This window comes from Entelurus aequoreus, linkage group LG14, assembly GCF_033978785.1.
Source record: "Entelurus aequoreus isolate RoL-2023_Sb linkage group LG14, RoL_Eaeq_v1.1, whole genome shotgun sequence".
NCBI classification, from domain to species: domain Eukaryota; kingdom Metazoa; phylum Chordata; class Actinopteri; order Syngnathiformes; family Syngnathidae; genus Entelurus; species Entelurus aequoreus.
In genome coordinates, this window is record NC_084744.1 from 51629111 (window position 1) to 51641550 (window position 12440).

Consider the following 12440-nt stretch of genomic DNA (forward strand, 5'->3'; position numbering starts at 1 on the left):
ACAGAAAGTCCTTAAAAACATGTAGATAAGTCATGTCATAGAGAGGATCTTTGACTAGCATGTTGGCAGTAGGTCCTTAAACGCAGCAGAGTAGTTGTGTCACATAGAGGATCTTTGACTAGCATTGTTGCAGTGGGTCCTGAAAACCAACAGAGTAGTTGTGTCACATAGAGGATCTTTGGCTAGCATTGTTGCAGAAGGTCCTTAAAAACATGTGGATAAGTCATGTCATAGAGAGGATCTTTGACAACCATGTTGGCAGTAGGTCCTTAAAAACAGCAGAGTAGTCGTGTCACATAGAGGATCTTTGACTAGCATTGTTGCAGTGGGTCCTTAAAACCAGCAGAGTAGTCGTGTCACATAGAGGATCTTTGGCTAGCATTGTTGCAGAAGAACCTTAAAAAAATGCGAATAAGTCATGTCATAGAGAGGATCTTTGACAAGCATGTTGGCAGTAGGTCCTTAAAAACAGCAGATTAGTTGTGTCACATAAAGGATCTTTGATTGCCATTGTTGCAGTAGGTCCTTAAAAGCAGCAGACTAATCGTGTGCTATAGAGGATCTTTGACTATTAAGCTGGCAATAAGTCCTTAAAAACAGCAAATTGGTCATGTCATATAGAGGATCTTTGACAAGCATGTTGGCAGTAAGTAATTGAAAACAGCAGATTACTTGTGTCACATAAAGGATCTTTGACGAGCATGTTGGCAGTAAATCCTTAAAAACAGCAGATTAGTCATGTCATTTAAAGGATCTTTGACAAGCATGTTGGCAGTAAGTCCTTAAAAACAGCAGATTAGTCATGTCATTTAAAGGATCTTTGACTAGCATGTTGGCAGTAGGTCCTTAAAAACAGCAGATTAGTCGCGTCATAGAAGATCATAGTAGGTCCTTAAAAACAGCAGATTAGTCATGTCATTTAAAGGATCTTTGACTAGCATGTTGGCAGTAAGTCTTTAAAAACAGCTGATTAGTCATGTTATTTAGAGGATCTTTGACTAGTGGCAGTAAGTCCTTAAAAACAGCAGATTAGTTGTGTGATATAAAGGATCTTCGACTAGCATGTTGGCAGTAGGTCCTTAAAAACAGCAGATTAGTCGCGTCATAGAAGATCATAGTAGGTCCTTAAAAACAGCAGAGTAGTCATGTCATATAGAACATCTTTGACTAGCATTGTTGGCAGTATGTCCTTAAAAACAGCAGATTAGTCGTGTCACATAGAGGATCTTTGACAAGCTTGATGGCAGTAGGTCCCTAAAAACAGCAGATTATTGTGTCACATAAAGGATCTTTGACGAGCATGTTGGCAGTAAGTATTTAAAAACAGCTGATTAGTCATGTCATATAGAGGATCTTTGACAAGCATGTTGGCAGTAAGTCCTTAAAAACAGCAGATTAGTCATGTCATATAGAGGATCTTTGACAAGCATGTTGGCAGTAAGTCCTTAAAAACAGCTGATTAGTCATGTCATATAGAGGATCTTTGACAAGCATGTTGGCAGTAAGTCCTTAAAAACAGCAGATTAGTCCTGTCATATAGACGATCTTTGACAAGCATGTTGGCAGTAAGTCTTTAAAAACAGCTGATTAGTCATGTTATTTAGAGGATCTTTGACAAGCATGTTGGCAGTAAGTCCTTAAAAACAGCTGATTAGTCATGTCATATAGAGGATCTTTGACAAGCATGTTGGCAGTAAGTCCTTAAAAACAGCAGATTAGTCGCGTCATAGAAGATCATAGTAGGTCCTTAAAAACAGCAGAGTAGTCATGTCATATAGAACATCTTTGACTAGCATTGTTGGCAGTATGTCCTTAAAAACAGCAGATTAGTCGTGTCACATAGAGGATCTTTGACAAGCTTGATGGCAGTAGGTCCCTAAAAACAGCAGATTATTGTGTCACATAAAGGATCTTTGACGAGCATGTTGGCAGTAAGTATTTAAAAACAGCTGATTAGTCATGTCATATAGAGGATCTTTGACAAGCATGTTGGCAGTAAGTCCTTAAAAACAGCAGATTAGTCATGTCATATAGAGGATCTTTGACAAGCATGTTGGCAGTAAGTCCTTAAAAACAGCTGATTAGTCATGTCATATAGAGGATCTTTGACAAGCATGTTGGCAGTAAGTCCTTAAAAACAGCAGATTAGTCCTGTCATATAGACGATCTTTGACAAGCATGTTGGCAGTAAGTCTTTAAAAACAGCTGATTAGTCATGTCATATAGAGGATCTTTGACAAGCATGTTGGCAGTAAGTCCTTAAAAACAGCTGATTAGTCATGTCATATAGAGGCTCTTTGACAAGCATGTTGGCAGTAAGTCTTTAAAAACAGCTGATTAGTCATGTCATATAGAGGATCTTTGACAAGCATGTTGGCAGTAAGTCCTTAAAAACAGCAGATTAGTCATGTCATATAGAGGATCTTTGACAAGCATGTTGGCAGTAAGTCCTTAAAAACAGCAGATTAGTCATGTCATATAGAGGATATTTGACAAGCATGTTTGCAGTAGGTCCTACAAAACAGGAGATTAGTCCTGTCATATAGAGGATCTTTGACAAGCATGTTGGCAGTAAGTCTTTAAAAACAGCTGATTAGTCATGTCATATAGAGGATCTTTGACAAGCATGTTGGCAGTAAGTCTTTAAAAACAGCTGATTAGTCATGTCATATAGAGGATCTTTGACAAGCATGTTGGCAGTAAGTCCTTAAAAACAGCTGATTAGTCATGTCATATAGAGGATCTTTGACTAGCATGTTGGCAGTAAGTCCTTAAAAACAGCAGATTAGTCATGTCATATAGAGGATCTTTGACAAGCATGTTGGCAGTAAGTCCTTAAAAACAGCTGATTAGTCATGTCATATAGAGGATCTTTGACAAGCATGTTGGCAGTAAGTCCTTAAAAACAGCTGATTAGTCATGTCATATAGAGGATCTTTGACAAGCATGTTGGCAATAAGTCTTTAAAAACAGCTGATTAGTCATGTCATATAGAGGATCTTTGACAAGCATGTTGGCAGTAAGTCTTTAAAAACAGCTGATTAGTCATGTCATATAGAGGATCTTTGACAAGCATGTTGGCAGTAAGTCTTTAAAAACAGCAGATTAGTCATGTCATATAGAGGATCTTTGACAAGCATGTTGGCAGTAAGTCTTTAAAAACAGCTGATTAGTCATGTCATATAGAGGATCTTTGACTAGCATGTTGGCAGTAAGTCCTTAAAAACAGCAGATTAGTCATGTCATATAGAGGATCTTTGACTAGCATGTTGGCAGTAAGTCTTTAAAAACAGCTGATTAGTCATGTCGTATAGAGGATCTTTGACAAGCATGTTGGCAGTAAGTCTTTAAAAACAGCAGATTAGTCATGTCATATAGAGGCTCTTTGACAAGCATGTTGGCAGTAAGTCTTTAAAAACAGCTGATTAGTCATGTCATATAGAGGATCTTTGACAAGCATGTTGGCAGTAAGTCTTTAAAAACAGCTGATTAGTCATGTCATATAGAGGATCTTTGACAAGCATGTTGGCAGTAAGTCCTTAAAAACAGCAGATTAGTCATGTCATATAGAGGATCTTTGACAAGCATGTTTGCAGTAGGTCCTACAAAACAGGAGATTAGTCCTGTCATATAGAGGATCTTTGACAAGCATCTTTGTAGTTAGTAATTAAAAACAGCAGATTAGTCGTGTCACATAAAGGATCTTTGACAAGCATGTTGGCAGTAAGTAATTTACAACAGCAGAGCAGTCGTGTCACATAAAGGATCTTTGACTAGCATGTTGGCAGTAGGTCCTTAAAAACAGCAGATCAGTCGTGCCACATAGAGGATCTTTGGCAAGCATGTTGGCAGTAGGTCCTTAAAAACAGCAGAGCAATAGTGTCATATAGAGAATCTTTGACTAGGATTGTTTCCGTAGGTCCTTAAAAAACAGCAGATTAGTCGTGTCACATAAAGGATCTTTGATTAGCATTGTTGCAGTGGGTCCTTAAAAGCAGCAGAGCAATCGTCTCGTATAGAGCAGTGGTCCCCAACCACCGGGCCGTGGCCAGGTTCCGGTCCGTGGATCGATTGGTACCGGTCCGCACAAGAAAAAAATAAATAAATAAATAAATACATTTTTATTAAATCAACATAAAAAACACAAGATACACTAACAATTAGTGCACCAACCCAAAACAAAACCATCCCTCCCCCATTCACACTCATTCACACAAAAGGGTTGTTTCTTTCTGTTATTAATATTCTGGTTCCTACATTATATATCAATATATATCATTTTCAAGCGTTGACGAGTCCGCAGTTACAAAAAGGTTGGGGACCACTGATATAGAGGATCTTTACCTAGCAAACTGGCAATAAGTCCTTAAAAACAGCAGACTAGTCATGTCATATAGAGGATCTTTGACAAGCATGTTGGCAGTAAGTAATTAAAAACAGCGGATTAGTCATGTCATATAGAGGATCTTTGACAAGCATGTTGGCAGTAAGTAATTAAAAACAGCGGATAAGTCGTGTAATATAGAGAATCTTTGACTAGGATTGTTGCCATTAAAACAGCAGATTAGTCATGTCATTTAAAGGATCTTTGACTAGCATGTTGGCAGAAGGTCCTTAAAAACAGCAGATTAGTCGTGTCATATAGAGAATCTTTGACTAGGATTGTTTCCATTAAAACAGCAGATTAGTCCTGTCATTTAAAGGATCTTTGACTAGCATGTTGGCAGAAGATCCTTCAAAACAGCAGATTAGTCGTGTCACATACAGGATCTTTGACAAGCATGTTGGCAGTAGGTCACTAAAAACAGCAGATTAGTCGTGTCACATAAAGGATCTATCTACGAGCATGTTGGCAGTAAGTCTTTAAAAACAGCAGATTAGTCATGTCATAGAGAGGATCTTTGACAAGCATGTTGGCAGTAAGTCTTTAAAAACAGCAGATTAGTCATGTCATAGAGAGGATCTTTGACAAGCATGTTGGCAGTAGTGTGTGTGGGAGGGAGGGGGGGTTTATGGTTTCTTTTTTTTTTTTTTGGTCATAAAAAAATACAATTATGTGTGTATCCCTTGCAGACTGTATTGATATATAATGTAGGAACCAGAATATTAATAACAGAAAGAAACAACCCTTTTGTGTGAATGAGTGTAAATGGGGGAGGGAGGTTTTTTGGGTTGGTGCACTAATTGTAAGTGTATCTTGTGTTTTTTATGTTGATTTAATTAAAAAAAAAAAATATATATATATATAGATTTTTTTAAATTTATTTCTTGTGCGGCCCGGTACCAATCGATCCATGGACCGTGGTGGTTGGGGACCACTGATATAGAGGATCTTTGACTAGCATTGTTGGCAGTAAGTCCTTAAAAACAGCAGATTAGTCGTGTCACATAAAGGATCTTTGACAAGCATGTTGGCAGTAAATCCTTAAAAACAGCAAATTAGTCGTGTCATATACAGGATCTTTGACTAGCATGTTGGCAGTAGGTTCCTAAAAACAGCAGAGTAGTCGTGTCATATACAGGATCTTTGACTAGCATGTTGGCAGTAAATCCTTAAAAACAGCAAATTAGTCGTGTCATATACAGGATCTTTGACTAGCATGTTGGCAGTAGGTTCCTAAAAACAGCAGAGTAGTCGTGTCATATACAGGATCTTTGACTAGCATGTTGGCAGTAAATCCTTAAAAACAGCAAATTAGTCGTGCCATATACAGGATCTTTGACTAGCATGTTGGCAGTAGGTTCCTAAAAACAGCAGAGTAGTCGTGTCATATACAGAATCTTTGACTAGCATGTTGGCAGTAGGTTCCTAAAAACAGCAGAGTAGTCGTGTCATATACAGGATCTTTGACTAGCATGTTGGCAGTAAATCCTTAAAAACAGCAAATTAGTCGTGTCATATACAGGATCTTTGACTAGCATGTTGGCAGTAGGTTCCTAAAAACAGCAGAGTAGTCGTGTCATATACAGGATCTTTGACTAGCATGTTGGCAGTAAATCCTTAAAAACAGCAAATTAGTCGTGCCATATACAGGATCTTTGACTAGCATGTTGGCAGTAAATCCTTAAAAACAGCAAATTAGTCGTGTCATATACAGGATCTTTGACTAGCATGTTGGCAGTAGGTTCCTAAAAATAGCAGAGTAGTCGTGTCATATACAGGATCTTTGACTAGCATGTTGGCAGTAAATCCTTAAAAACAGCAAATTAGTCGTGTCATATACAGGAGCTTAGACTAGCATGTTGGCAGTAGATCCTTAAAAACAGCAGAGTAGTCGTGTCATATACAGGATCTTTGACTAGCATGTTGGCAGTAAATCCTTAAAAACAGCAGATTAGTCATGTCATATCAGGATCTTTGACTAGCATGCACTAGGTGCACTAATTGTAAGTGTATCTTGTGTTTTTTATGTTGATTTAATGAAGAAAAAAAAAAAAATATATATATATATATTTTTTTTTTATTTCTTGAGCGGCCCGGTACCAATCGATCCATGGACCGTGGTGGTTGGGGACCACTGATATAGAGGATCTTTGACAAGCATGTTGGCAGTAGGTTCCTAAAAACAGCAGAGTAGTCGTGTCACATAAAGGATCTTTGACTAGCATGTTGGCAGTAGGTCCTTAAAAACAGCAGAGTAGTCGTGTCATATACAGGATCTTTGACTAGCATGTTGGGAAAAGGTCCTTAAAAACAGCAGATTAGTCGCATCATAGAAGATCATAGTAGGTCCTTAAAAACAGCAGAGTAGTCATGTCATATAGAGGATCTTTGACTAGCATGTTGGCAGTAGGTCCCTAAAAACAGCAGATTAATCGTATCACATAAAGGATCTTTGACAAACATGTTGGCAGTAGGTCCCTAAAAACAGCAGATTAGTTGTGTCACATAAAGGATCTTTGACTAGCATGTTGGCAGTACACAGTGTTTAATATATTTATCTTAAATGATCTTTTATGCCAGTTCAGAATAACGTGAATCCCTACTAAGTGCTTACTGCTGCTAGCGCGGATGCTAATGCTAAAGCTAAAGCTAACATGATTAAAAAGAGCGATTGTCACCTCTGGTCGGTTCTGAGCGAACACCCCGATGAACTGTTCCGGGTTGGGCTGGCAGCCCTGGTGCAGCAGACCCGAGCCCAGATGCTCGGCCCGGGAGATCACCTACAAGGCGGGAACATTCAACACACAATAAAAAAAAGTGGCATAAAAGAGCAAAAAAATGCAATGTTGACTTTAATAACACTAAGCTGCCATGCAAGCTGTTTTGTTTTCTTTCTTTAAAACTGTTCAAAACATAATAATGAATCAAAATCTATGTTGTTATGAATAATTGACCTATTTAAGGCTCTTATTATTTCACATTAAATATTCCACTTTGAAATATTTTTTGGGGGGGAAAACATTGCATATTTTTTGTGTTTGCCATACAAAAACAAAACTTTCGCTGGCAAAAACAAAAACATGAAAAAAATTCTAAAAATTTGATGTATAGATCTGAAGTTGATGTAAAGATTTAAGTGTTGAAAGTAAAAAAAATAAAATAAATGTATTACTTTTTTAAAAATAATTTTCTGGGGGTTAAAAAAAAAGGTCATTACTCAAAAAATAATAACGAAAATCAATGTTTTTTTTATGGATTATTGAACTATTTAAGGCTCCAATTACTTCACAGCAAATATTCCACTTTGAACATTTTTTTTGGGGGGGGTGGGGGGATATTGCATATTTTTTGTAATTGCCATAAAAAACAAAAAGATAGGGTTCAATCTAATTTAAACCCTTTTCTATGACAATTAGGGCATTAAACAAACAAAAAAGACTTATTTTTTACACTTTTATGATCCCTGAGAATATTAGCGGGATTGAAAAAAACGGAAAAAAAATTTTGTTCAAAAAATAACAATTAATTTTATGATTTATTGACATATTTTAGGCTCCAAGTATTCCACATCAAATATTCCACTTTTTTGGGAAAATATTGCATATTTTCGTGTTTTTGTTCTTTAACAAAAAGGGCATAAAATATAAAAAAAAAATCTAACTTTATATCAACAGATAGAACTGTAGTTGATCAAGAGATTTAAGCATTGACAAAAAAATTAATTGAGATGAATTTAAAAAAATATTTTTATGACTGAGAACCTTCCGGGTCCCCAGGATCAATCTTGAGGGGAGCCCTAAAGGTAAAAATGTTTTATTATTGACATCTTTTGCATAGTTGTTGACAAACAAAATTGTATTATTGCCATCTTTTGTGTTGTTGTTGACAAACACAACATGGTATTATTGCCATCTTTTGTTATTGTTGACATCTTTTGTGTTGTTGTTGCCATTGTTTTGTTGTTGTTAACAAACACAACATGGTATTATTGCCATATTTTGTTATTTTTGACATCTTTTGTGTTGTTGTTGCCATTGTTTTGTTGTTGTTAACAAACACAACATGGTATTATTGCCATATTTTGGATTGTTGACGAACACAATTTTATTATTGCTATCTTTTGTGTTGTTGTTGACAAACACAACATGGTATTATTGCCATCTTTGTTATTGTTGACATCTTTAGAGTTGCTGTTGCCATTGTGGTGTTGACAAACAAAATTGTATTATTGCCATCTTTTGTATTGTTGTTGACAAACAAAATTGTATTATTGCCATCTTTTGTATTGTTGTTGACAAACACAATTGTATTATTGCCATCTTTTGTGTTGTTGTTGACAAACACAATATGGTATTATTGCCATCTTTTGTTATTGTTGACATATTTTGTGTTGTTGTTGCCATTGTTGTGTTGTTGTTCACAAACGCAACATGGTATTATTGCCATATTTTGTATTGTTGTTGACAAACACAATTGTATTATTGCCATCTTTTGTGTTGTTGACAAACACAATATGGTATTATTGCCATATTTTGTTATTGTTGACATATTTTGTGTTGTTGTTGCCATTGTTGTGTTATTGTTGACAAACACAACATGGTATTATTGCCATATTTTGTATTGTTGACGAACAAAATAGTATTATTGCCATCTTTTGTGTTGTTGACAAACACAACATGGTATTATTGCCATCTTTTGATATTGTTGATATCTTTTGTGTTGTTGTTGCCATTGTTTTGTTGTTGTTAACAAACACAACATGGTATTATTGCCATCTTTTGTAATGTTGACAAACAACATTGAATTATTGACATATTTTGTGTTGTTGTTGACAAACAATTGTATTATTGCCATATTTTGTGTTGTTGTTGACAAACACAACATGGTATTATTGCCATATTTTGTATTGTTGTTGACAAACACAATTGTATTATTGCCATCTTTTGTGTTGTTGTTGACAAACACAATTGTATTATTGTCATCTTTTGTGTTGTTGACAAACACAATATGGTATTATTGCCATATTTTGTTATTGTTGACATGTTTTGTGTTGTTGTTGCCATTGTTGTGTTATTGTTGACAAACACAACATGGTATTATTGCCATATTTTGTATTGTTGACGAACAAAATAGTATTATTGCCATCTTTTGTGTTGTTGTTGACAAACACAACATGGTATTATTGCCATCTTTTGATATTGTTGATATCTTTTGTGTTGTTATTGCCATTGTTTTGTTGTTGTTAACAAACACAACATGGTATTATTGCCATCTTTTGTAATGTTGACAAACAACATTGAATTATTGACATATTTTGTGTTGTTGTTGACAAACAATTGTATTATTGCCATATTTTGTATTGTTGTTGACAAACACAATTGTATTATTGCCATGTTTTGTGTTGTTGTTGACAAACACAATATGGTATTATTGCCATCTTTTGTGTTGTTGTTGACAAACACAATATGGTATTATTGCCATATTTTGTTATTGTTGACATATTTTGTGTTGTTGTTGCCATTGTTGTGTTATTGTTGACAAACACAACATGGTATTATTGCCATCTTTTGTATTGTTGACGAACAAAATAGTATTATTGCCATATTTTGTGTTGTTGTTGACAAACACAACATGGTATTATTGCCATCTTTTGATATTGTTGATATCTTTTGTGTTGTTGTTGCCATTGTTTTGTTGTTGTTAACAAACACAACATGGTATTATTGCCATATTTTGTAATGTTGACAAACAACATTGAATTATTGGCATATTTTGTGTTGTTGTTGACAAACAATTGTATTATTGCCATATTTTGTGTTGTTGTTGACAAACACAACATGGTATTATTGCCAACTTTTGTATTGTTGTTGACAAACACAACATGGAATTATTGCCATCTTTTGTTATTGTTTACATCTTTTGTGTTGCTGTTGCCATTGCTTTGTTGACAAACAAAATGTTATTATTGCCATCTTTTGTGTTGTTGTTGACAAACACAACATGGCATTATTGTCATCTTTTGTTATTGGTTACATCTTTTGTGCTTTTGTTGCCATCATTTGTGTTGTTGACAAGCACAACATGGTATTATTGCCATTTGTTTGTAATGTTGTTGACAAACAACATTGTATTATTGCCATATTTTGTGTTGCTGTTGCCATTGTTTGTGTCGTTGCTGACGAACACAACATGGTATTGTCGCCATCGTTTGTATTGTTGTTGACAAACAAAATTGTATTATTGCCATCTTTTGTTATTTTTGACATCTTTTGTGTTTTTGTTGCCATCATTTGTGTTGTTGACAAACACAACATGGAATTATTGCCATTTGTTTGTAACGTTGTTGACAAACAACATTGTATTATTGCCATATTTTGTGTTGCTGTTGCCATTGTTTGTGTTGTGGTTGACAAACACAACGTGGTATTATTGCCATCTTTTGTGTTGTTGTTGACAAACACAACATGGTATTATTGCCATCTTTTGTATTGTTGTTGACAAACACAACATGGTATTATTGCCATCTTTTGTGTTGTTGTTGACAAACACAACATGGTATTATTGCCATCTTTTGTATTGTTGTTGACAAACACAACATGGTATTATTGCCATCTTTTGTATTGTTGTTGACAAACACAACATGGTATTATTGCCATCTTTTGTGTTGTTGTTGACAAACACAACATGGTATTATTGCCATCTTTTGTATTGTTGTTGACAAACACAACATGGTATTATTGCCATCTTTTGTATTGTTGTTGACAAACACAACATGGTATTATTGCCATCTTTTGTGTTGTTGTTGACAAACACAACATGGTATTATTGCCATTTTTTGTGTTGTTGTTGACAAACACACCATGGTATTATTATCTTTTGTTATTGTTGACATCTTTAGTGTTGCTGTTGCCATTGTTTGTGTTGTTGTTGACAAACAACATGATAATATTACCATCTTTTATGTTGACAATTATAACATTTTATTATGGCCATCTTTTGTGTTACTGTTGACATCTATATAAATTATATAAAAAATCTATATAATGTTTTGGTGTTGTAAATGAATAATGGCCCCCGCATGCTTTGATTTTTCAGTTTGTGGCCCTCAGTGGAAAACGTTTCTTGCTATTAGGGAATATAAAATGGAGGATTGGTTGCTAGGCAGATTAGGCGCAGGACTTCCTGTGTATGTCTGGAACTGACCTCCTTGTAGGAAATCCACTTGTAAGGCTGGTTGGGGAGACGCGAACCCAGGCACGGACCGTCACCTGTTTATGGCAACAAAACAAACATTTTTACAAAAAAACTCAAATATGGGTGTGCCTAATGTTGTGGCCAGTGAGTGAATGAGACCAAAATATTTGGGTTGCACAAAGAAATCGATTCACATACACTTGTAAAGAACATAATGTCATGGCTGTCTTGAGTTTCCAATCATTTCTGCAACTCTTATTTTTTTGTGATAGAGTGATTGGAGCACATACTTGTTGGTCACAAAAAACATTCATGAAGTTTGGTTCTTTTAGGAATTTATTATGGGTCTACTGAAAATGTGACCAAATCTGCGGGGTCAAAAGTATACATACTGCAATGTTAATATTTGCTTACATGTCCCTTGGCAAGTTTCACTGCAATAAGGCGCTTTTGGTAGCCATCCACAAGCTTCTGGTTGAATTTTTGACCACTCCTCTTGACAAAATTGGTGCAGTTCAGCTAAATTTGTTGGTTTTCTGACATGGACTTGTTTCTTCAGCATTGTCCACATGTTTAAGTCAGGACTTTGCGAAGGCCATTCTAAAACCTTCATTCTAGCCTGATTCCTTTAACACTTTTGACGTGTGTTTGGGGTCATTGTCCTGTTGGAACACCCAACTGCGCCCAAGACCCAACCTCCGGGCTGATGATTTTAGGTTGTCCTGAAGAATTTGGAGGTAATCCTCTTTTTTAATTGTCCCGTTTACTCTCTGTACAGCACCAGTTCCATTGGCAGCAAAACAGGCCCAGAGCATAATACTACCACCACCATGCTTGACGGTAGGTATGGTGTTCCTGGGAT

The 12440-nt window shown here is 35.8% G+C and overlaps 1 protein-coding gene across 1 annotated transcript in view; it reads right to left on the minus strand.

Moving 5' to 3' along the window:
• Window positions 1-12440, minus strand: part of acsl6 (acyl-CoA synthetase long chain family member 6) — an 89948-nt gene that overhangs the window by 57893 nt on the left and 19615 nt on the right. The window contains exons 4-5 of the mRNA XM_062070157.1: window positions 11588-11652; window positions 7063-7164 (exon numbers count right to left, since the gene is read on the minus strand). Of these exons, the coding sequence (XP_061926141.1) occupies window positions 7063-7164; window positions 11588-11652 (167 nt within the window). The remainder of the gene's footprint in view (window positions 1-7062; window positions 7165-11587; window positions 11653-12440) is intronic.